Here is a 25,664-nt window from a genome sequence, read left to right as displayed (position 1 = left end):
CTCGCGCGCCCGCCCGCCAGGCTCCCAGCGCCCGCCGCCCGCGCCCGGCCCGGCGCCCCGGCCCTCCCGCGCTTCATGGCTGCGCTGGAATGGGACTGGTTCCAACGCGAGGAGCTCATCGGACAGATCAGCGACATCCGAGTCCAGAACCTGCAAGGTAACGCGCCCCAGCCTCCCCGGAAAGGAGCGCCAGATCGGGGTCGCCCCGGGAGCTGCTCCCACACTCTGCAACCGCGACCCGCGCCGCCCCCTGCCCCGTCCTGACCCCGTTCTTCCTGTCCCTTGAGAGGGGAAGGTGGCGTTGAGACACCCGCCCCCAAACCCCAGCATCGCCGGCCCAGGCCAGATCGCCCAGGGGGTAGAGCGGCACACGTGTGTGGGTGTGGGTGGGGGGTCCCCATTTTCTTTGCGGGGCGTCACGACTCCCCTGCAGCCACAGCTGCGAGTTTGGAGAAGTTTGTACGTGGGCTCTTGGGGGCGGTGGCCCAGGTCACGGCGGGGAGGAGAAAGTGCGACTGCGTGTGCGAGTGTGTGAATTCGCACACTTCCTAAGTACCTCGGAGGCTAGGGGAATTGAATGGGGACGGCGCCTCGGGGTGGGCTGGGGAGAACCGGGCCAGGGGCGCCGATCAGTGGGGTCAGGAGGGCACCCAGCCCAGGTTGGCAGCCTTCCTTCAGCTGCTGCTCCTCCCCCGGCCCGGAGCTAACCTGGGGAGAGGGAGAGAAGCCCCGCCTGAGACCAGGTGAAAGAGAAACTCAGGTGCTAGCGCGTCTGAAAAGGGCTATGGGTGGCTTCCGCCACAGATGAAGTGTATTTACCTTTCAAATGAGTTTATTCATTGTGGAAACTTACCACAAAAAATATTTAAAGGGAAAACGCCACCCACAGTTAACCCCTAACCCAGAAAGCTGCTTTTCTTTGGAGGTGTATTTCCAGCCTCTTTTCATATGTGAAGTTTGCAGAACTGGACAGAGTTCCACTTCCGGCCTCTCTTAAGTACATGGACCTGGGCAGGGGAAGTTTCTGTAGGAGAAGCTAGGGTTTCTACAGATTCCAGGGCTGTGGGCGGCTCAGAGAGAACTGGAAGGCCTGGACAGAGCAATGATGGGTCTGTGGGAGGCCCCGCCCCCAGCAGTTGCCATGCCTTTGCTGCTGGAGTCAGGGAGCCCCAGCAGGCAGTGTTCAGTCTAGGGGGTGGCCTAACAGTCAAGTTTAAACATTACACTGGATGGAATGTTTCCTGGGAGCCCACGTGGACCTGCTTCACCCTAGGTTGGGCAAGGACAGTGCGGCCAAAGGTGACCTGGAGAGGGAGCCTAGTGCAGTGGCCACTGGAAACAGTTTGCCCTGGACTCTGCTGATCTCTTCTGGTTATGATTTGTGTAAAAGGAGGAGGATCCAGCCGGAGAGATTGAAAATGATCCCTTTTGATAATAAGCCTCATGCCTGGATCCTGTTACCCGAGAACTGACAGCCTATTTGGGGGTGGGCATTAGTGTCTTTTGCTGAGATGGCGTCTGGTTTGGGCTTCAGGGTGTGTGTGTGTGTGTCTTAGGCAGTCACTGGGTGTTTAATAAACGCACACTGACCAACTCTTATTGCAACAATTTCCTGTATTCCTTTAGGATCAGCTCCCAGTGTCAAGGAGATCAACTTTGGTGAAGGGGTGCTCAACAATGTGAGCAGTTAGTTCCACCTAGAACTGTGAGAAAAGGCTTCACCACATGGGGATCATTTGAGATGGCCCTAAAGGTTAGGTAGGAGTTCACTGAGTGGGAGCCTGTCTCTTAGCTGCCAGTGAACTGTCCACACTTTTAGGCAATGCCAGTGACGATGTGCGCGTCAAAGGTTTTGCCAATCAAAAAAGTAAACTTCTAAATGTATGTGTATGTATCATGTATATATAGCTTATATATGATTCCACATACGTATGTAAAATGCATTCATCTTAAATGCAAGCCCAACACATTTTTACGGATGGATATGGCTGTGTAACCATCACCCAGACCAAGAAGATGTAAAAGATTTTCGGTGCCCTGGATGGGTGCGTCACCACCCTTCCAGCACTAATACCCCCCAACACTCGCAAGACAACTACTGCTGTGATCTTTATTACTATAGTTTTGCCTCTAGAACTTTACATAACATTGACTTGAACAGCACGTATTCTTTTAAACTGGCTTCTTGTTCCAGAAGTGGTGTATCAGTACTTCCTTTTAGAGGGAGAGGCGATAAAGCAACTGAGGTGTTATATACACATCATAAAATTCACCTGTTTCAAGTTTACAATTCAATACTTTTTAGTAAATCTACAGAGTTGTGCATATATCACACCAGTCCAGCTTGGGCACATTTTCATGATCTGTAAAAGACCCCTAGTGCCCAGAATATGCATCAGTGTCAGCTCCGAGCCTTGGACCCAGGAGTAGTTCTTAGCAATAAGCTGACCACCGTTCCATCCTACGGTCATACCACAGTTAATCTGTTCATCCATGAGAGATGTTTGGGTTGTCTGCAGTTTGGGGCCATTGTGAGTGAATGAAGCTGTTAGTCCTGGGGGGATCCCAGCCCGGCATCATCGCGTAGAAGATGCTGGGAGAGGAGGTAGGGCAGCAATCTCTCTTCTCTCGCGCGCTCCATTTTTCCCTTGGCTTCCCTGTCTCTTGACTGGATGCTGAACAGACATTCTCTCTCGTTGTCTCCATGGTACTCAGGAAGTCCCAACCAAAGGGCAAGTCTAGAAGGCACCCCACAACCCTGCCCAGAGCATCTGCCCAAACCAGCTGGTGGTTGTTGCCTGGCCCTGACGGTCTGGATGATCAGCTCTGCAGGCCATGGGCGGGGGCCTCGTCCGTCTGAACTTGGTGTGGGTGGTGGTAAGGGAGACAGAAGGAGCCCAGGCCGAAGGGTTGTTTGTTAAACTGGGAGCTTGCTTTGAGCACAGGCAGTCACAGTTGTAAGCGACGGGAGGCTGGGTACAGAGGGGCTTCATGAATCTGGAATCGTAGGGACTGACAAGGAGTCCCAGCCCTCGTGTGCTGATGGCGGCTGCCGTCATGGTCAGGCAGTCCTGATTCTTTTCAGGAGGTTTGACTCTCGTGGTCCTGGGTGGGACCAGGTGCTTCCAGGGTCGGTCGTGAGGACACAGCAATTCAGGGAAGAATGGTTCAGTAACACACCTATATCTTTACATCTTTATATGTTTACGTTAACTCGGAGGTATGTTGACCCCTGCTCAGTCACCCATCTGCAGCCTTTATCTATGGTCCTGACTGTGGGATCCTGGAACCTGTGCAGATACAGTTGTGATGGGGCCAGACCATTCCCCAGGGACTGTTGGAATAAAGACCTCCTGGCCTGTGTTTGAGGTTAGGAGAGCCAGGCAGATAGCATGGCCGCTCACAGGTGTCACGCACCTTGCTGTTCTGACACATGGGCAGACAAGTCCCGGTTGACATGTCCCCTGTGATGGTTCATCACAGTGTTTGTAAATGAGGATCTCTCTGGCAGAGTGCATGGATGTCCCTCTGGGCAAAGGCTGTCTGGGCCACCCTCACAGCGTCCCTTGCAAGGAAACGGGGATGACCTGAGATGTTGACCTTTTCAGAGAGGAGAAAATGGAATTGCAGGATTGGCAGCCTCCACTTGGTGGCCCCTGCTTCCTTGGAGCAACGTGGGGCACAGTCGAGGACAGGCAGTTGTGTAATGGGTCTGTGACATGTTCCCTGCCTGTGGGCAGCAAGGGCTCCAGTGCCTCTCTGATGACAAGGCTACTTTGGCTGTCCCCTCTCCCTCTTTCACTTGGCTGTAGGGTCCAGTTGAATGCTCCACTAGTTCTGGGGTCACTTGACTGTTGGTCAAAGGTGGGGGGGGTCAGGAAGATACTCCTGTTTCTGTAAAAAGCCTCCGCCACCCCCCAAATTCACAGGCCTTTTCTGTTCACTTCAGGACACATGCGCTAAGCATATAACATCGTGCAGACATCCGGGAAGGTAACGTTGGTCCTTGTCCCTGCCTTCAAGGAGCGTGAAGCCATTGTGGGCACCCAGCCAGAGCAGGGCTGGAATTTTCTGCTTCTGGCAACACAGACATTGGGTCAGTTTGGGGCAGTTTCCTGTCGCCTTGGCGCCTGTTCTGTCTGATGCCGTGAACCTTGAACTCCTTGATCCGGAGCACGCAGAGCTGGAGGAGGATGGAGTTAGGTGGGACTAGGCAGACGGCTTCTCTGGGGGAACCAGGTGTGTGTGTGGGGTGTCCACCACTGCCAGCTGAATCCTGCTGGCTGGTGCTCCCTGAGCAGCCCCCCCACACACACACCCCGCCCCAGTGTCCATTGGAATTCGTTAAGAAGCAGGACCGTCCAGATTAGCACATAGGAACTGCGGTGGTAGCAGTTCACCTGAGAGAGAACAGCCTATGTGCCCCATTAACTGTTTCCTTTCGTGGTTTCCACAAGCCTTTGAGGTATGTGCTTGTTTTAGAAGTGGAGATGAAATGGTCCCTCCATGACCTAAGGTCAATGAGCTTGTAAGTGGAGCTGGGATTTGAACTCAGGCCAGACTGCGCCCATGCACTCGCTCTGTGAATCATGCAGAGTTGCTGGTAGCCTCATGGCTGGGAACTGGGAAGGCCTCTCAGAAGAGGGGGTGTTAGAATTGGACCTTGAGGGCTGAGCAGCAACTTGTCCGCAAGTATTTGTCATTGTGCTGGCGCTAAGGAAAGTGGTGGGGATAGCCCGAAGGCAAGCTCAGGCAGAGGTGCCTGTGTGGGCAGAAAGGTCAGCCTTGGCCGAGTTATCCACTTCCTCCTTGCGTTCCCCTGGCTGGACCCAGGCGCAGGCCCTCCTCAAGTCAGCCTGAACCCGCGAGTAACCTCTTCCCCACTTGGGGCCTTGCAGGACCTCCTCCAGTCTACCCACCACCCAGCCACCCAACACACGTCCCTGCTAAATTCTTCATCAGGTCTCCGTGGCCAACCTGTGGCCCCCGGACCAATAGCATCATTGTCTACAAATGTCAAGATGTGAATAAGGTTGGGCTGCACTGGCATAGAGGATCAAGTCCAAGCCCCGTAGCCTGGCACACCTGTGGTCTTATTGGGGGTGCCACACCAGCCTCCTCTCCCACAGCTACCCACTCACTCCCTGCACCCATTACCCCCCTCTCCGTGTTCTTACTTCCACTCCCGGACCCCAGACCTCCTGTGCACACAGCAGTGAGATCAGGGCAGGCACTGGTCAGTTATCCAGCACCCAGAGAAGAGCAGCTGAGGAGGACTTTTTCCTGCTCCTGCTTCTCCTGGCTCTTGGAGGGCACCGCAAGTGTTTCTGGATAAAAACCAAAGAAAATCAAATGCAGAGTTTTCATGTCCTCCAGGAACTTGCTGCCTGTTAGGTCCCTGCCTGGGGCTGTGAGCTGAGTTCTAAGGGGTGATTCATCATGTAGAACTGCTTTCAGGCCCCCAGCTGGAGGCAAAGCACCAGCTTTGAGTTAACTCTGGAATCTGCCCACAAAAGGCCATGTTCCAGTCCTGCTCCATCCCTAACCAGGGTGTGGGTTCTCCAGGGGCCCTGTCAGGTGGAACAGACTGTGCAGCTGGAGAGGCCACAGCCAGGACAGGCAGTCGAAGGCCTGGGTCTGGGCCCTGCCGTTGTTGCTAATTTGCTGTGGGAATCTAGGAAATCATGTCCGTCCATCTCCGCGCGCCCCCCCCCCCGCAAACTGTGCCTCAGTTTCTTCATCCACAAAATCAGAAAATTGGACTATTGGGCTCAAATGGGCCCCCTGGAAGGTTGTGTAAGGAGTGGTGCAAGGACAGAGCATGCCCACATAAAGCCACCGGGTTCCGGTCCCTGGCACACGTGGGTGGGTGGCCGGTGTGGGACGCTGGGCACTGCTGAGCACAGCTGGCCTCGTTCCTGGGGTCTTTACACTGGCGCATGCTGGGGACTCACTCCCACTGAGGGCCTTGTGTAGAAAAGGTTGCACTTCGTTAGCTTTGCTATAAAACTGCAAGTTGGTAAAGGCTGTGCATTCTTGGTTTATTCTGGGCTGATCAATTATGGTTTCTGTGACAAGCCAGGCAGGTGTGGGACCCCTGCTCTGCACTAGCTGAGCAGAGGGGAAGGTGCCCAGAGAGGTGGGGTTCCTGCCTTCACCCCAGCACATTTGTATCGAGGGACAAGCGTGTTCGGGGCCAGGTCCAACAGAAGCCCATCACCTGAAATGTTTGTCAGTACAGACAGGGAGGCCCTCAGTCCAGTTGGCGACAGACCTAGGGAGAGGCTTCACCACAGAATCCCTTGTAAGCGGCCAGAGCTGAGGCTGGCCTTGACTCCATCAGAGCAGGGCTGTGCATTCTGATGGAGGAGGCGGGGCTTCTGGCCAGATCCAGCCCTCCGGGGGAGCAGCCCTTTGCTGAAGAGGCCCAGATCACATTCACTGCCCTCCCTGACCCCTGAAACACTCTGGCATTTAATTTTTGACTGGAACAGCTGAGGCCCTGGGCAGAGTCCTCCTGCCCGACAAGCCGTAGGTCACGCCTGCGCTGCTTCAGAGGTCAAGAGAGAAAAATAAAGTAATTGTCTTTTTAGTGGTTGAACCATTAAAAGTGAACTCCCTGTTCCCATAGAAACCTTTGCTTATTGCCCTGCCCCTCTCTGCACTTCTTTTTTTTTTTTTTTAAACTGGTAGATTGTGTCAATCACAGAAGGAATTAGAGGCAGCATAAACAGTCACAAGTGTGGCTCTAAAGAATTTTTGCCGTTTTGTTTTCTCCCTCACTGGTCTGTCTCCTTTTCTTTTATTAGTTTTTTTCTGTCGGAGCAGGGAGTGGCAGACTTAGTTTGTGGGCCAAATCCGGCCCGCTGCCTGTTTTTGTGAATAAAGATTTATTGGAACACAGCCACGTTCATTCGTTCGCATGTTGTCCATGGCTGCTTTGCACTATAGCAGCAATTTAGTTGTGACCGAGAAGTACCCACAAAACCAAAAATGTTTACTAGCTGACCCTTTTGCAATGTGGGAATCCAGAGGGCTTCCTAATAGGATGGCAGGGGCCTTATTTTCGACACCCGGACTCCAGGCACATGACAGGTAGGACGTGCTTGTGGTGACAACAGCAGAGAATGCTTGCTGCATGTGTGACAGCCCAGCCTTATTTTCAGAGGGCTGAGGCATGCCTGCGGTAGGCTCTGTACCTGCTTTAGAAATGGACTCACCCACTTAAAGCCTGGCTATTCGGTCAAATAACAGCTATTGAGTCCTCTCCAAATGCTAGGTGCTGGGATGGAGGGGTAATTGGGGCACACCAGAAGTCCCCAGGACACAGAAGTTGTGGCACGATGAAGCTGAGATAAGCGTGTTAGGACTGCGGGGGACGCTGCATGGGAAGGGGAGGCCCACTCCAGCTTTAAGAGTAAGGCTATGAGAGGGCAGAGAAATCTGTAATTGCAAAGGTGGGCAGTGTGAAACCAGGGCAGTGTGTGATGGAGGGTGGGGTGCGGGTTGTGCAGCAGGACTGTGGCGGGATTGGGGGCACCGGGTGGTTCGTGCAGGGAGGTGGGTCCCAGAGGTAGCCCGTGTGGTTGACATTCCTCTGTCTTCCTCTTCTTGAGCCTTGTATCCACTTGTTTCTTGGAGATTATAATCCACAGCCCCTGAGAATTTAGGGAAAGCCAGGGGGGGGGATATGAGGAATTCGCAGAAGCCCTGGGGTCACTTTGGTATCAACCAGCAGGAACTTCAGCTCCTGCAGAAATGGGGGTCTAATCGGAAGGACCTTGAGGGCCCTGAGGACATTGCACCCCACTCCTACATCCCTCTCCTTGGGGGGCTCTACATGCAGCCAGGGGCCTTTGAGATATTTATATCCCTCACTTCTTTTGCACTATTTTTAATCATCTATGGTATGACATACTTAAAAAGCAGCGTTCTGAGGCCTTCTAGTTGGGACTGGGGCAGGGGGTGGAGAAGGGACATGGAGATGGCCTGCCAATGTGGTGGTGAAACGACTTAGTCCTCAGATGGCATCCTCCGCTCGCCACCCCTGTCCCCCTGGTCCCGTCAGCCCTGGCCCTGAATGTCTCTCTCAGCTCCTCCTGTCGGGTCTTGCTTGCTCTTGCCAGCATCCTTGTCGTGGGTTGCTGGGACCACAGAGTTCCTGCCTGTAGCACCTCCAGTCCCGCCTCAGCCCTCCAGCCCGGATAGCCTTCTCTTTCCATGTCCATCCTCTACCGAGAAGCCTCTTTGCCCTCAGGAAGAAGCCCTGCTGTGTGCTCTGGCCTCTCACTTCTCCTGTCCTTCCTGGGGAGAGCCCGACCCAGCTGTACCCAGATGCCTTCCTGTTTCCCCCACGGGCCATGTCCTTTCTTGTCCCTGCACCTTTGTCTGCAAGGCTCCTCCTGCAGAGAATGACCATGACCATGACCTTACCACGCCCAGAGCAGCCTCCGGGATTCTATGGGGTCCACCCCTGAGTAGGGCCCTGAGAGCAGTGAGTCTTCACAACTGTTTGCCACATTGCTGTAGGCTGAACAGCGACTCGCCCAAAGGTGTCCACATCCTGATCCCAGAACCTGGGAATAGGGTACCTGTCTTGGTGAAAGGGGCTTTGCAGATGCAATTAAATGAAGGATCTTGACGTAGGGGATGATCTGGATGACCCAGGTGTCCCGTTAATCACAAGCATCCTTATAGGAACGAGACAGGAGGGACAGAGGTGGGGGGGGGGAGCTGTGACGATGGAAGTAGAGGGCAGAGTGATGCCATTGCCTGATGGGGCCATTTGCCGAGGAATGCAGGTGGCTTCTAGAAGCTGGAAAAGAGAAGGGGATGGGTGCTCCCCTACAGTCTCCAGAAGGAACACAGCCCTGCTGATAACTTTGATGTTAGCCTGTCAAACACATTTTGGACTTCTGATCTCCAGCACTGTAAGAGAATCCATTTATGCTGTTTTAAGTCACTGAATTTGTGGTAATTTGTCACATCAGCCAAAGGAAACCAATACAAAGTTGCAAGTGGCTCTCAAGCCTTGTCCTCTTCCTATAGGAGACACATCTGGGAGATATTTGACACCTGGACTGCCCCTCAGGTTCCATCAGAGTTTGATGGACGCCCACAGTGGTGGCATTGAGCCTGAGCTGGGAGTGCAGAGACCTGGGCTCTGGTCACAGGGATGTGGAACTTGGGGAGACTGCCTGACAAAGGGCAGGAGAGCAGGACTTAGGGGATGAGGAGGGGGCCAGCCTGGACCAACAGAGACTCTTTGCCCAGCAGTCCAAATGCAGTGGTGACATCATCAGAGATACAGGCAGGGCTGTGAGTTACCAGGGACGATGTCACAGGGCCTGGTCCATGCTCTGTGGCCCTGTCACAAAGAGGATGATGTCACAGCAGCCTCTGGGTACATATCCTGTTATGTGGACCCTGGGAATCAACGTGCTCTGGCAGCAATAACATCTCTGTCCTAGTCCTTGTGCTCTTAATTTAGAGTTGAGATACGTGAACTCTGGAAATGCTGTGAACCCAGAACAGTCAAGTACTGGATGTTTTGGGTAAACAATCTTCTGCTTGATGTGAAATATCACCTTCTATTTAGAAAACAAGAGAATTAGAGCACTGGCTTATAGGCAGTTCCCGGCTTTTGTTTATATGACATCAGGAGTTAAAAGGCTAGACACACAAATTATGAGACACTTGAATTCCCAGAGAATGGAGGAAAAATGCTAACGATGCCTCCCTGTTGAAGCATGGCGGAACGACACCATCCTGTACTTCTGTCGTTTCATACAATTTTATGAACTTACCCCTTTCTTAGTTGAAGCTCAGCCCATAACCTTCATTGTTCTGGTTCCCTCGTTATCTCCATGGGATTAAGTTTATGAAACCAACCGTGATCACTGATAATGATACTTTAATTTATTTTCTGTTTCTACTTATTTTTATAAAACAAGAATGAAATGCCATGAGATGTTCCGGTAATTTCCCAAACATGCGGTGCAGTGAAGATGGCAGGGTAACTAAAAGGGCCCCTTCATTGTCAGGCTGACTTAGCGAAGACCCAACTTGAGTGACAGAAGCTAATTTGGGGTATTGTTGGAAAACGTATAATATAGAGTACAGGTTGTGTAAAAATCACTTAAGTCGGGGATTGTCTGAATTGGTTATAGGGCATTGATATGATTTGGGGGAGTGGTGAGATGGGGGAGAAGACCACTTGCTGGGCACTCTGTCATGCGTTCCAAATAACCCCTGTGGGGGGCATTATTATCTGTTCCTCGAAACTAAGGCTGAGCTAGGGTATCACAAATCCCAGGCTACTGATCTCCTAAGTGGTAGAACCAGGAATCAGAAGATGGAGTGAGTTGGGGGAGGGGCTACTAAAGGGGCATTGATGTGACTTGGACTTAGGGGAGGCGGAGAGACTTGGTGAGCACTAGATCAAAGCCTGGCTGGCTGTGGAGAGGGCGGTTGACTTGGAACCCACGAGGAAAGCTGGACCAGGCTAAGGGACGTTGGGCGAGAAGTCAGCCAGCCTTGGGTATGAAGCTTTATCAGAGCCCACTCAGTGACTCAGCTGTGTATAGTCTTGTACATACCAGGTTCCTCAGTGTGTGACAAAATAAAGTCTAAGTTCCTAACTGAGGGTTCCCAGGGGTGGATCTGAGAAGAGTGGGGACAAGGATCCCATTTTAAGAGGTTGATGAGATGAAATCTCTGTAACCTTTGAACCTGATGGCAGAAGTGACTGGAAGCAGCCGTAGGGAACTACCCTGCCCTCCTCAGTCTGGGTCATATTGTGGCAGTGGCAGATTACAAAGCACGGTCATCTCCATTACGCCATTGAATTCTACTACAACCCTCTGAGGTTGGTATTATATCCCCACTCTGCAGATGCAGACACTGAGGCCCAGGGGAGCTCAGCAAGCTTGCCCTGTCCCACAGCTAGTGAGCAGCGCAGCCCATCTGAGGTTTCATTCCACAGTCTGGCATCTGAGACTGCCTCAGCCCTCCATACCCACCAGCACTAGCTGGAGGCCGGTGTGTACACGGTATTTGCTTTCATGCACACAAGGGACTCTGTGGAGCTCTCCCTTGGAGATCTGGTCTGGCCTTTGAACTTGACTCTGATCTAAAACAAAACAAAATATGATACCTTCCAAATCAAAGCCCAGGGCCTGGGTGATGGCCTGTTGAGTTCCCAGAAGGGCTGTGGACAAGTGCCATGAAATGACATGTGATGGCTTACTTGTAGAGGAGATGAAGGGGACAAGGGGCCTTGATGCCACAGGATCAGTGATGGGCTAGCAGAGGAGACCAGGAATCAGACTCATGTTACGCTTGATGGATTGTGACTGCCCGGGGTGGGCAATGCTGTACTTGGACCTGTTGTTAGTGATGGCTTCTTTACTTTTGGTTTGCCCTGGTAGACCAGAAGTCTCATTGGGTTGGGCACTGGGGCCTGTCCTGTCCACCGCTGTGTCTCAGGGCCTAGCCTCCTGTACTACGCTCATAGCTGTCATATGTTTATATTTGTTGCATGTATGAGAGTACACTCAAAGGGAAAGGTAGATTCTGGGGTTTGGCAGAACCGGGTTTTTAGTTTTAGCCTCTTTTTAGTAGTGACTAGCTGTAGATGTCCAAGCCCGACAATATATATAATTTTTTTAGTGAAAAAGAAGACAATACCAACTTCTCTTGGTTGTTAGACCACTCATTGATGTCACATGTCTCCATCGATGTCTTGTTTTCCCTTTGCTTGCTTTTTCCAAGTCACATATAACCATGGTTCTCTAAGTCTTGCATGAAAAACAGTGGTTTCCCCATGTTGCCCCTTTTCCCAGAGGCAATAGCATGCAATTTTTTGAGCTGTTGATTTTGGTATTTTCCCCAACGTCTCTAAATCTTACGCATATATTACTTCGTCTTGCTTTTTTGGTTCTAGGCTCTGATTTCTTACTGTGGAAGGTAAGGATGTAGGTCTCCTCTTTACCTCTTTTAACCTCAGATCTTTCCTGCCCTCCCAAATTCCCGATATATTTACATCATGATTTTGGCAAGACCAGTAATTGGGATCTACACTGTTACTACTAGGTCAGTGCTATTCAGAGCTCAGTCGTGTAGTAACTTGTGATCACTTTTCCTTTCCTGCTCTACTTTCTGGTTTCCGTGGAGTTAAAAATTGCCTGGTGGTGGTAGTGGCGGTGTGGGTTCTTATTATTCATCCCCAAACTCTGTTAGTGTTCCAGATATGTCCCCTCAAGTTGTTTAGGTGCATCCGGTAAATTCTCTGTTTCCTCCTCTTGAACACATCAGGGCCTGGACTTGTTGCCCTCCACACCTGGGCCTGGCTGTCACCTGGGCCCTCTGTCACCATCACCTGTGGTTCCCCTGTCACCTGTCTCCTGAGTCAAATCTCCCATTTCCTGTCTCCCTCTACTCGCTCAGCTTGAATACAGGAGCACATCCTTTCAGAGAAACAGAGCCTAGGTGGTAAGTTTTCTGAGAACTCACACATGGGAAAATGAATTTATTCTCCTCCAGTTTTGATTGCTAGAATAGGTGAGCATCAAATTCAAGGCTGGAGATCATTTTCCTTGAGAGTGTTGAAAGCCCTTGCTCCATTGTCTTCTGGCTTCCAGGCTTGCTGTTGGGAAGTATGAAACCGTTCCTGATGCTTTGTGTGACCTGTTTTGTTCTCTCAGGAAGCTTCTAGGATCCTCTTTTTGTCTCCAGTGCCCTGAGACTTCAGGGTGACCTACCATTATGCTGAGCACTTAGTGACACTGTTGCATCTGAAACTGTGTCCTTTGGTTCTGGGAAATTTTCTTGGATGATTCCATCGTGATTTCTGCTCCTTGATTTTATTTAATCTTCTAGAACTCCTTTTATTAGTCCTCATGGACTAATCCTCTAATTTTATTATCTTTTCTCTTCCATTTTTCATCCCTTTTGCATTTTGCTCTCCTTTCTGCAAGATTTCATCAACTTATATTCCATATTTTTATCTACCACATTTTTAATTTGCAAGAGCTCTTTCTTATTCTTTAGAGAAGCTCAGTCTTGTTTCAGGGCTGCGGTACTGTCTCTTACTCTGAGCATATTAATGATGGACAGTGATGGCTGGGTGGTGCTTTGAAAAGCAGTGGTGGACAGCATGGAGCCAAATGGCCTGGTTTGAATCCCAGCTCTGCCATTTACTTGCCTCTTGACTTCAGGCAAGTGATTTAACCCACTATTCTTCACACACCTGGTCTATAAAATGAGAATCACAATACTGAGATCTGCCTCAAGAGCAATGATGATGACATGACCTACTAGAGGTGAAGAAGGGCTTCGAGCTGGCCGGCTCACCTTGGATTGCTGTGTGCATTTCCTAAGCCTCTCTGTTTACATGTGTGTGTTTGGTCTGGAAGCTTCCATGTTAGAGACTTCTTGAGCTGTTTCATTGTCCTGGGTGGTCTCCTCATATTTAAGAATCAAAGACTAAAACGTGTACTCTAAGCACAGAGGGTGGGGCTTCTCAACCGGGAGCTTCTTTGATGGGCACTTTGCTGGGTTGTGTCATGGGAATCCCATGTCAGTGTCTTTAAGTCTTTCTTTCTGGGCTGATTAGACTCCCCATAGGGGAGTCATACAGGCTCCTTTGTGGAGGGTCAAGCGTTGTAGGGGTTGAGGTGTAGGGGTCTGAGAACTTGGGCAGGGAGGCCCTCTGCCCAATATGTATAAAATCGCTTAGCCTGCCCACTTTCAGAACTGCTAGCACTGAGACCTTCTGTTTTACCTTTTGTAGAGAAGAAACTTCCAGCCTTGTGCCTGATGGAGGAGGGACTGTCACCAGCTAGGAGATGTGGGGAAAGGGATACAGGAGACCAACTGGTTCTTTCATCTAATCCTCTTATTGCATTCCTCCACCCAACCCTGTTTCCAGAGACACCTGTCTCCACTCATTCCGGAGCCTTTGGGACTTCTGGGCTGGGGTTTGTCCTTCCTCGCTGCCACTCACGGTACAGATTTCTTGAGTTTGCTCAGTCACTTACTGCACATCTGTCCTCTTTCACCCTGCAGCACATTGTTGCTGCCCTCCCTGCTGCTGTCCCTTCCATCCTCAAGGCATTTTCTAAATCTACAATGCATATGACCAACAGCGTCCCTGTACTCTAGGGTTTCGTTGAGTTCAAGATGGACTGAAATTAGAAGCCCGTGTTGAATCTTGTTCTCTTCTCCGAGAAGTTGCTCCCTTGCCTTACCGAGTGTCTCGGGACAGCTGTGGAGGCAGCTGGCAAGCCAGTGCTGTGGTCACCTGGCCTTGAAGGTTCGAAGTACAAAGATACTTGCTTGTCCCTGTTCCCTTCCATTTTGACTGTTTTCCAGAGACTGCTGCTGGATCCTGGTTGCCAGGAGAAATCGGGGAAATTACATAGGGATTCTGGTCACACCGAACGGCTGTTTGCCAAGCTACATACTCTGGTTACCTGGGGCTAGGGACTCAACGCCTGGGGGCCAGGGGGCCAGGTGGAGTACAGCTGTAGAGGTGGAGGGTCTTCCTCTGACAAACTTGCCAGCAAGGTCCTCCCAGGCCTCAAATTCCCTATCAGTGGGCTGAAAGCTCCTCTCAGCTTGGCAGGTGGGCTTTTAATTGGATCCGCCAGCATGCTCACTTCTTCCTGCTGCTGTCTTTGTTTTAAAGCTGCAGCCTGCGCTGCCCACAGGTTGCACTGGCTCCTTGGGAGAGAAAAACCAAACCGCAGAAGGAAGGAACGGGTTATTTGGTTTCTACGCTGTTTGATGTTGGGGCCCTGCCCAAGCCCAGAGCCACGGGCTACCTGGGGGAGACTAGGCTGGTGCCAAGCTTTTAAAGTTAAGCCCTTCTTCATGGCCAGATGAAAGATTATGCTGCCTGGGCCGCCATCAGACCAGCCAGGCTGACTTTTCTCGATCTTCTAGATTTTTGAGTGGGTTGGATTACCTGGGAGGAGGACCGCCATGGACACACCCTTTGGAGATTCCAGTGGAGACCAGAGCCAAATGTGGCACTCCAGGTCCCCTGAAACGATGCCTTTTTTTCCCTCAGTCCTTATCCAGTTAACACAGGTGATCAATAAGAACAAAACCAGAGAAAGGAGAGGCTGGCTGCCTGTCAGCAGAGGAGAAAGTGTGTGAAGCCAGGTGTGGACTTGAATTTTAGCTCCTTCACTTTGTCACTGTGGAATCTAGCCAAATTACATGTCCCTGTGGAGCTTTGATCTCTTCTCTGCGTGACTTCAGCAGTAGCAATGCACCCCGCAACCCGCCCCCACCCTGGGTTGTTTGGAGGATTCAATGAAGTCAGGAATGACAAGTGCCCAGCACTCTTTGGGACCTTTGTTTCTTTATCTAAAGTAGAAAGAGGACTTCTTTTGGTATGGTGGTTGATCTTTTGGTAGGGGTTTAACTGAATGAATGATGTGAATGAATCAATCGCTTAGTCAATATTTTGAGGTCGGGGTTGGTGTCTACACTCAGGGTCACGTTGCGGAGACCGCAGGGCAGTAGCTGACAGTTACTGAGGGAGTTGTCCAGTTGGAGGCCTGGAATCCTTTGGAGGTGGATTGAGCCACCCAGCAAGGTGCCAATGGAGCAGGGCCTGGTGTTGGGTGGGGATTGGCGTAGGTGGAGTTTGGCGGGGTGGACCTCCAGGTGAATGAGGAAGTGGCATGAGCCCTGGTGCAGAGACGGGCCTGTGCTGGAGTGTTCAGAAGGTGCCTGGTCCAGCCTGGGTGGGAAAGGAGCCTGTTAGTGGGTCCTCATTAGTAAGCACATGACCTTTTTGACTCATTTTCCCGCTGCTGCCACTTCACCCTGGGGACGTGGCCCAGGCTGGCTGTGGCCAGCATTCCTCAATGTGTGAGTATTAGGGGGGCGCTGTTGGTGTTTGGAGCAGGATGGTTTTCCTTGAATGAGATATTCCACGTGTTACAGGAAGTTTAACAACCGGGGTTGAGCCCACAAAATGCTAACCATGTGACAATCAAAATCTCCCCAACATTTCTACCCGGGAGTGGTGCCACCCATTTGGTAGGGTACCACATATATAAATGAAAGGGGGACACTGCCTCTCCGAACAGCTACCCACTGTTGTACACAGAAGAGTGGTGGTAACAACGTGTGCCCCCCTCTCAAAGGACTCTTTGATGTGAGGCTCCAGCGTTGAGGTTCTTGGGAATCAATAGTTGATGTAATAGTCGTTTCGTGAATTGTGTCCATTATAACCGCGCACTCGCCAGTTGTTGGAAGAATTCAGCAATTCATAATGCACCACCCTTTGGGGTTATTCCACAGAAAATGACTTAATGTATCAGGTGCAGATGCTGCAACTTTGATTTCTGTTTTCCAAAATGGTGCCTGTTTTCTCTCCAAGTCAAACTGACCAGAGCCCTTCTGGTTCTGAACTTCATGCCACAACAACTTCCAACAGCTCTCTGTTGAGTGTCTGCTTGATGCCCGGTGCTCTCCCAGGCACCAGGGAGATGCAGACCTGGTCCCTGCTCCACGACAGGGAGTCAGGTCCCACGGTGATGGCAGACAGTTTCAAGAGCATCCAGTGAGAGAACCCTGCATCGGTGCCATGGAAGGCTTTTCACAGGAGGTGACATTTTCAGTTGAAATGAGAAGAATAAATGGGAGTTAGCCAGATGAGAGGGAGAGGAACACTCCATGCGGAGGGAACGACTCGCCCAGAGGCCGAGGTGGGCAGAGCACGGCCCCCGTCAGAGCTGACAGAGGTTGTTTCAGGGGCTGTGCTAGACCTGGATGGAGCACCTGAGCGCTGCCCTGGGTGAGGATGAGCGTGTCTTTGGATTTGAGGTAGAGCTTCTTGATTTTTCCCACTCAGCCAAGCGATAGACTGGGGCTCTGGGCCATTATCAGAGGGACCAAAAGGTCCACAGTTTGCTTCTTTTCAAGTAGGCTCAGCCCTGAAGAGGCACTGCCCCCACTGACAGTACACGGGTTGGCTCTGACCCCGGCCCATGGAGTTGGGGGGCCTTCTGTTTTACTCTGTGTGCTTTGGGGTGCAGCAGGCATTGTGGTTCTAGTGCCCTGTGAGTGTGTTCCCTCCTCTCCCTATGCCGATCTCACTCATTTTTTCCTGCCCCTGTCGCAGTCCAGGCAGATCTGCCCCCTTTTTTGCCCCCCCAGAGAGAAGGGACTGCTCCCTTCGAGCCCAGTGTTTCAGGGTAGGGGATGATGAAAATGTAGATGATGAAGGCAATATATTTACCACCTATATCACCGTCGTGTCCCCATATTGAATGCCTACTGTATGCCCAGCACTCTGTTGGGTATTTTATATGTAATTCTCACAGCTGTATGAGTAGGGGAATTATCTTCATTTTTCAAACAGGGAATCGAAGCGCAGAGAGGTCAATACAAGATCCACAGTCACACAGCTAGTCAGTGGCAGGGTCAGACTTTGGCTTCAGATCTTTCTTGCTCCTGTGCTCCTTCCACTAAGTCACCCCAGTCCCCCAGAAAAATTGAGTTTGGCACTGTGATTGACAAGCGTGTGGCTCTGGCCTCATTCGGTCCCCTATTTGACCTCAGTACCTGCTGTGTAAACTGAAGGGTTAGATCTGCACTGTCCATGACAGTAGCCACCAGGCACCTGTGGCTGTTGAGGACGTGTCCACAGTGAGATGTTCTGTGAGTGTAAAATATACACGAAACTTGAAGACTTACTGTGAAAAAAAGCACGTGAAACATCTCATTAACGGTTTTTAAATATCACATGTTGACATGAAAACAGTTTGGATAGAGTAGGTTAAATAAAATGTATTATTAAAATGAATTTCGCCTGTTTCGTATAACGTTCTATAATATGGCTACTAGAAAATGTCACATTACGTGTGTGGCTCGCATTTTATTTCGATTCAGCAGGACTAGGTCAGCCTGTGATTTCTAAGGACCTTTTAATGCTTCAATTTGCAGACTTTCCGGGGCTCGTGTTTCTCTTCTTCCTGTCTTGTGTCTTTGAGCCCAGCTCCCTTCTGAATCACTTGCCCCATGTTTGTCCCCTGCCTGATCCTGACTCTGTCACAGGGCAGAAACGCACCTGTCCTAGCACCACCTGTCACACTGGACAAGTTATTTCCCCTTTCGGAGTCTCAGATGCCTCATCTACAAGACGGAGGTGCCTCTTCCCCTCCTCGCGGGGTTGTTTGATACAAGAATGTCCATCAAGCCCCACACCTGGTGGAGCTCTACATGCATTCACCCCCTTTTCAGCGTTGTGCAGCTGACACTGTCGCCCTCGTGATGGACAGTGGTTGTTGGCATGCCCCTGCCGTGGGCGATGTTTGTTTCTTAGTGAAGTTTGCTGGTGATGCTATGCTGCAGCGTCCACTGAGCTGCCCCTGCTGATCCTCTGGCCGCACATCACATAGGGTGGTGGTGCTGTCCTGGCCTGGCTTGGGAGGCAGCGGCGTGGGTCAGAGGTCTGGATGTGACTTTGTACACCTGGTGCAGGGAAACCAGTGTCCTCTGAGCAGCTGGGTCAAGTATGCACCCGGAACCCTCTCTTCAGTGGCCGTACATTCCCCCACTGGTCCATCTGTTTGGGCCTTAGGTGGGCTCAGATCTAAAAGGTCTGGTGTTACGGAGTTTAAAATGGCAATGGGGGTGTAGGTGGGGCACTTCTAGCTGGTGGTGGTGATGAGGGGGCCGGTGTATAACAGAGGGCAAGGAAGGCGGGATGGAAGGGTCGGCCCTGCCCTTGAACAGCATCCTGTCTGAAAACAGAGCCCTCGTGGCCGCAGATGCCATGACTGGAGGGCGAGCCCCCACCCCCTGGCCTCGCCTTATGAATAATGTATGTGCAGCTCTAGGCTGAGTACTCGGTGTGACCCGCAGGGCAGACCCGCTGGGCTACATCTGTTACAGCTGTGGCAGTTACTGATTTTTTTTTTTAAGATTTTTATTGGGGAATTGGGGGGATGGGAACAGTGCTGGGGAATTGGAGTAAGGGGAACAGACAAGTTGCTGTCCTTTTGTTCTTCAGTCTAGTTGTGGAGGACGTTGCTTCACTGGCCCAAGTTGGCACCATCACTGCGCTCTTCCCGGGTGAGGCAGATCAGTCGCCGGCTTCTGGACGGCCACTCACTGCGGCTGCTGGCCACTCACGCTGGCTGCTGGCTGCTCACGGTAGCCCATGGCAACCCACTGCCACAGGGGCTGCAGCCTACACCATCGCCGGCGACTCACGGCAGCCCAGCTCCAGGTCGAGCTGTTGTTCAGCATCTTAGCTGTAGAGGGCAGTGTCACTGGGCCCTCATATGTGGGATCCGAACCGGGGCCCTCTGGAGTCCCAAGCCAGTTCTTAACCATCGCACCACTCAGCCGGCCCTGATTTTATTTTTTTATGAAAGTTGTCTAACCATATTTTTAGGCCACCACCCTAACATAATTGCCACTGTCACTTTTGTCATCCCCTCTGGTCTTTTTCATATGAATTCATATTTTTCACACTTGTAGTCATTACTCATTTATGTGCAACATGTCCATGTTACGTTTGTTCCTGCCAGCTCTTCTGCCCTCCTTTGCAGGTGCAGATGTACCTTTTTTTTTTTTAGCTGAGCCATCCTGCCAACCAGCTTGGACTGGGAATCGAACCGCTATTGCTCAGAGCTCACTCTTGAGCGAGCTTTATAAGCAAAAAAATGTGCATGCTCATCTTATCATGGGTCCTCCTGGTTTACACTTGGGCCAAGTGTTAGACCCAAGATTTCCTTAGCTTGGTGGAAGGCTGCTTTCTTCCTTATATAGATTGTGGGTTTGCGGGGAGGGGACTCTGGCAAGTAGAGGGTCACTGTCTCTGGGGTTCCCATCACTTTGCACCACTGACCCCCTCCTCTCTGGGGTCTCTGGGCCAGTGGCTCTTTCTCTCCAGGGGTGGCAGACAAGGTGAGAGGTCGTTGTGCCTACAGAGGAGCCCACTGCTGCAGCAGTGGGTTACCTGGGACAGGTGGGCTGGGATCCCTCAGCTTGCGCTCAGGCAGATCTTTGTATCCATAACACCGAAAGAGAAAAAAACGCTCCTCTTTGTGCTTTGCGGTTAAGCCGGGGGGGAGGGTGCAGTGCGAAACCTGTTGGGGGAAAGTGGGAGAAGAGAGAAAGAGCTGTAGGGAGGAGCTAGCGGGGAAGAGGGGACGATGGGTGGCCAGGTGGGCTGGGCTGGGGCGATAACTGACATCATGGGAGCGAAGAGAGTCTAGAATGCTATGACTGTACCATACAATTGTGTACACACACACACACACACACACACACGTATTGCAGCTTTATTCACAATAGTGTCCAAATGTCCCTCACGCGAGTGGACACACCAATTGTCGTGTCTCCAGGAATACCACTCAGCAATAAGAAAGAAAGAACCAGTAGCACTCAAAACATGGAGGGAACTCAAACACACGCCAAGTGAAGAAAGCCAGATTCTAAAGGCTCTATGTACAATTTCATTTATATGACATTCTGGAAAAGGCAAAATGATCAGAACGGAAAAAGTGGATCTGTGGTTGTCAGGGGCCGAGGAATAGGGAAGGGGTTTGGCTACGATGGGGCACCAAGGAACTTTTTGGGGTGATAGAATAATTTTGTTTCTTGAATGTGGTGGTTATGTGACTTGATTCATCAAAACTCACAAAACTGTATACAAGAAAGGGTGAACTTCACTATATGTAAGTTATACCTCAGTATATCTATGAGAGAGAGAGAGAGAGAGAGAGAGAGAGAGAGAGAGAGAGAGAGAGAGAGAGAGGGACTGAGACCACTATGAGCCGAGAATCACCTTATCACAGTTGTTTCCATGATACTGGCGTGTCCATTTAAACAGAACTGCACAAAAGTGGCCTTTTTTTTTTTTTGGTTCTGTGACTACTGATGCAAGTAAGTACTTTCTAAACTGATCTTTGAAATCTCTTCCTCATAAAAGCCACAGGAATCCCACTGAGCCCCAGGCATAGATTTACCTTGTAAATGAGACATTACAGACTGCTTTCAAGCCTAGTAAAGTGAGACCTGTAGGGACAGCGACAGGCAGGAGTCTGACAGTCACCCTCTCACTCTGGCCCCCAATAGGCACCCAGCCCAGAACCCGCGCTGGGAGCACACTAGCTGGCCTGCTTTGCTTTCTCCACCTCTGAGAGACAGACCTGGAGATAACTCTGAATCAGCCTTGGGTAGGGTTAGCTGTGAATTACAGAAAGCCCCAAATAACAGCATTGTAAACAGGGATGCATTTCTGCACAGGCAGTCCGAAGCTGGTATGGCATCTGTGCACCACAGAATCTGAGGGACCCGGGCTCCCTCTGGCTCACTGGACTGCCGTCCACCTGTGTAGCTTGTGACCTCATGGTCCACGGTGGCTGCTAGAGCTCCAGCCATTGCATTAGGCTTCAGGCAGCAGGAATGAGGAAGAGATAATAAAGAGATAAAGGAAGAGGGGTTGGGGTAAGAAAGGGTCAGGGGAGGAATGTTAGCTCTGTTAATGGACATTTCAAGAAACTGCCGTATAACGTTTCTGCTTATATCTTATTGGCCAGCACTTGGTCACATAGTTATAATTAATTGTGAGGGAGGCTAACAAATAAAGTCTGTGGTGCCCACTTAAGAACAAGGGGTTCTGTTTCTATGAAGGAAAGAGAGAACGCAAATTTGGGGTGAGGAAGGCAACAAATAGTCTCTGCTACAACTCCCACTTTTGCCATGTTTTTGCTGTGGGGCCTGGACCAGTATGTCACCTCTTTGGGTCACAGTTTTTCTGTAAAATGGGCACAGTAACTTCTTCCTCTCTACCTTGTTATGAAAATTAAATGAGATAATATATACTGGGTTGTTGGAAAAGTCATGACGTATTTTTTTCTGTGTTTCGTTGCAAAAATGTGTCATGACTTTTCCGACAACCCAATATATAATCCCTGGGTGCTCAGTTTCTCCATGGTAACCATTTGATTACTCCCATTGTGTGTTTTATAAATGGCCTCTGGTTATTAATGTCCGGGCTGAGTGGGCACTCCAGAAAACACCATAAAGAGAGGACACACTTTGAAGATCCAGTCATCCAACAATATTGACTCAACACAACTTTGATGGTCCACGGGACCGAGCTACTGGTATACTGGTACCACCACCAACTTGATTCTATAGCAGGTACTGAGCTCAGTACCTCTCTGTGCACTGCAACGATGCTGGCATCATCCTCGTTTGGCAGAGGGGGAGCCTGAAGTACTGAGAGGATTAAGGACGTGTTCAAGGTCACATGGTCAGCGAGAGGTGGACTGGGGTTTGAGCCCAGGCAGTGGGGCAGGCCTGGGCTCCCTGGGTGTGCCGCAGACGCCTACGGCGTTGTGCAGGGACAGACTGTGTGCCTGTCAGGACAGGACAGTGGGGCAGGTGGGGAGACGGGGCCATGAGATCCCTAAGATTGTTGCCCCTTTGAAAGAAAAGTAGCCTAGTAGAGGGACAGGCTGGGGGAGGGCAGAGGGTATCCAGGCAGAGGGAAAAGATGGCGACGATGGAGAAAGTGGGGTGCGCCCAATGGGAATGGTCTAGATGACGTCATGGCGATCTATTCCACTTTCTGTTCACCGGCTGGACTTCAGAATAATTACTCATGTGGGGGAGTGTCACTGACAGTGAGTTTACAGGGTGATGGGAATACCAGCCCTGCCACCTGCCAGCTGTGTGACCTCTCTGAGCTGCTTTTTTGTTCCTCCCACCCCCACCCCCCCATATCATGGGTCTGATGCCAGGCCTGGTTAGCCCTGTTCAGGAAGCGCCTGGCACCTAGTGGCAGCGGCCTGTCCTCTGTTCCACCATCCTGGCCGTGGCCCTTACAGGTTTACAAGTTCTGTGGCGTCCTCTGCACCCAGGCTGGGGGCGCTGATCTGCTCTCAGCACCCACAGTGCCCTTTCCCTTGAGTCCGGAGCAAGACCCTGTCCTGCCTCCAAACAGGGCCACCGTGCCCACTTGGTTAGTGCCCAGTTCCTCGGGGTGGGAGGAGGGGCCTGAGCTCCCTCACTGTCACTCCTGATTGCAGTCAATGCCTTTTCTCTGTAATTCCTGCATCATGACAGGAGAGAGGAACATTTGCTGCATTTATAAGCTCCAGCATGGACCCCAGGTTGCCAGTGGGTGTCTGGTATTTTCCTCTTTTCACTTATGTGTATTTCCTAATTTTCCTACAAACAATATGTTGAGTCTTTACCAATGATAAAGACAAAGTTTAGAAAGAATGACGTCCCAGCATTCTGAAAGCTGGTACATGACCGCACTCAAGTGTTCTTTGGAGCCCTGCCCCCAGTCCTGCCTTCCCCCCAGACACAGCCCTCAACTAGAGTTGTCTGTCTCTCCATTTTAACCTACTAGATGGAGATGCAACTTATTAAAACTCAAGAATAATTCTCATTACAAAAGCAGCATTGGCTTTCCAGCAGTCTGCGTTCATCATTTGACAGAGGCTGCCTGGGAAACCTAAAACTGAGCCATCCGGAGGGTTGAGCGCCACGCACTGTGTGGTCCTCAGCAGGTCACCTGGGCCTGTTTCCTCACCCATAAAATGAAGGGTTGGACTGTGCTGCCTATTCTGATCGATTGGCTGGTTGTGGCTGCCTCTGTAAGGGTCTGGCCAAGTCAGCAGGATAGCGAGCTGGGTTTGATTAGCAATGTCTGCCATGGTGCTGGATCAGGAGTATTTCACAGGCCTGCAGGATTCACTGTCCCAGGGCTAGCTTACCTCAGACATCTCTTTGACAGTCTGCGTCTGAACCAGGGCCGGCTACATTATTTGTGGAGTCCAGTGCAAAATGAAAATTGGGCCCTGGCTGGGAGTGGGTAAGTCAGTCTCCCCTTCCCAGGAGCTCGCTGCTCCAAGCCCCTGGGCAGGAGTTCCTTCCAGCTCAGGATGGGGCCAGGGCCCTGCTTCCTGCTTGCTGAGGGTCACCCCTTCTGTGCCTACAGACGCCTGGGCCCCCAGCATCCCAGGCGCAGACTTTAGGTGCCCTGCCCCATCCTCCCTCTACAGCTGGGCCCAGGACCATCTTGTCCGTGGCCCCCACCCTCTGTACCCACCTGGGTCCAGTCCTTATTCACCTAGCTGGCTCCTCATCCACGAGCCCTCGGCTTGGGCTGGCCGCTCCCTCTGGCCAGGGATCCCTGACCGTGACCTTCCTCCCTTGGCTCTGAAGGTGGCTGTTCTAGGACACGGACTTTGGCAGCTCTGTGAGGAGTCTGGATTCTGTGACAGTGACCAGTGTGAGGCAAGTCAGGAAAGGCTCAGGCTTTTCAAAACTGCTGCCTCCCAGGGGTGGGACACGGCTGGGGGCCTGCGGGGGCTTAGCTGTCGGCTGGCCTTGCCTGCCTGCCCTCTGTCCCTCCCAGTGCATCTTTATTGGGCATCTGCTATATGCCAGACACTGTTTTGGATGCTGGGAACACAAGGTACGCCAGACAGACAAGATCCCCTCTGGCGCTTCAAATCCTAGCTGGGGAGGCAGGCCATAAGCAAGTGTGCACGTAGTCAACATCTGGATGTGAGAGTTGCTTAGAGGAAAGTAAAGACGGGTACAGGGAAGGAGAGTGATGGGGGAAGGGAGAGGGGAAGGTCGTAGTCAGAATATTGGCCCACCGAATGTCCCCGTTCTAATCGCCGGAACCTGCAGGTATGTGAATAGCCGCTGTAAAAAGGCCTTTGTATGTAACTAAGGGTCCTGAGATGAGGGGATTAGCCAGGTGGGCCCAGTGTCGTCACAAGGGTCCTCCTAACAGAACAGGGAGGCAGGAGGTCAGAGCGAGGGAGCTTGGTAAAGACTTGAGCAGCTGCTGCTGGCTTCGCTGATGTGAGGAGACCCCCAGCCAAGGAATGTGGGTGGTCTCTGAAAGCTGGAAAAGGAAAATGGAATTTCCCCCCTAGAACCTTCAAGAGCCTTGATTTTGGGCCCATGAGACTCATTTCAGACTTCTGACCTTCAGAACCATAGGATACATTTGTGTTGTTTTAAGCCACCACATTTGTGGTGATTTGTTACTGCAGCAGCAAGAAACTCATACAGGAAGCTGTGTGTGGTCAGGGGAAGCCCCTAAGGAGAAGACCCTGAACCGTGAGAAATAGCTGCTATGCAAGGATGTGAGTGAAAAGGACTTCAGGCAGAGGGAAACAGCAAGTGCAGGAAGGGTAGGATTTGTTTGTGGGTTGCCCTTCTGGCCTGGCCAGCTGTCACTTTAAGGGACCTGGTCCTTTGGTCAACGTGAGAACACTGACCTTTGCCCCACCAGGCCATTCCTCTCCCCGTCTTTGCTCATAGTTTTCTCTCTGCCCCGAGAGCTCCTTCAGCCAGCGAACTCCTACACATCCAAAGAGGCCCAGCTCAGTGTCACTTCTGAGAAGGCCCTCCTGACGCCACCCCTAGACAGACTAATAGTTCCCCCTCTTGGAACTCGGGGTTCTTAGCATACTTATCTCCTTGTGCCCCAGTCACCTGGTTATACATCCGTTACCTCTGCTGGGCTATTGCCAAGAGTGAAGGCTGTCTTTTATTCATCCCTCTAACGTTAGCGCCAGGCACAGTGCCTGGCATGCAGGAGGTGAATCATTTGTTGAGTGAATGATAGATCTGACCTCCCAACTGATTGC

At 51.4% G+C, this 25,664-nt stretch overlaps 1 protein-coding gene across 1 annotated transcript in view; it reads left to right on the top strand.

Moving 5' to 3' along the window:
* Window positions 1-17: 17 nt before the first annotated feature.
* CLMN (calmin) overlaps window positions 18-25,664 on the top strand; it is a 107,641-nt gene continuing 81,994 nt past the window's right edge. The window contains exon 1 of the mRNA XM_019642454.1: window positions 18-157. Coding sequence (XP_019497999.1) covers window positions 76-157 — 82 coding nt within the window. The 5' untranslated portion in view covers window positions 18-75. The remainder of the gene's footprint in view (window positions 158-25,664) is intronic.

Source organism: Hipposideros armiger, unplaced genomic scaffold, assembly GCF_001890085.2.
Source record: "Hipposideros armiger isolate ML-2016 unplaced genomic scaffold, ASM189008v1 scaffold_69, whole genome shotgun sequence".
Taxonomy (NCBI): domain Eukaryota; kingdom Metazoa; phylum Chordata; class Mammalia; order Chiroptera; family Hipposideridae; genus Hipposideros; species Hipposideros armiger.
Note: the sequence above shows the minus strand (reverse complement) of the source record. Positions and strands in the feature narration are given on the sequence as shown.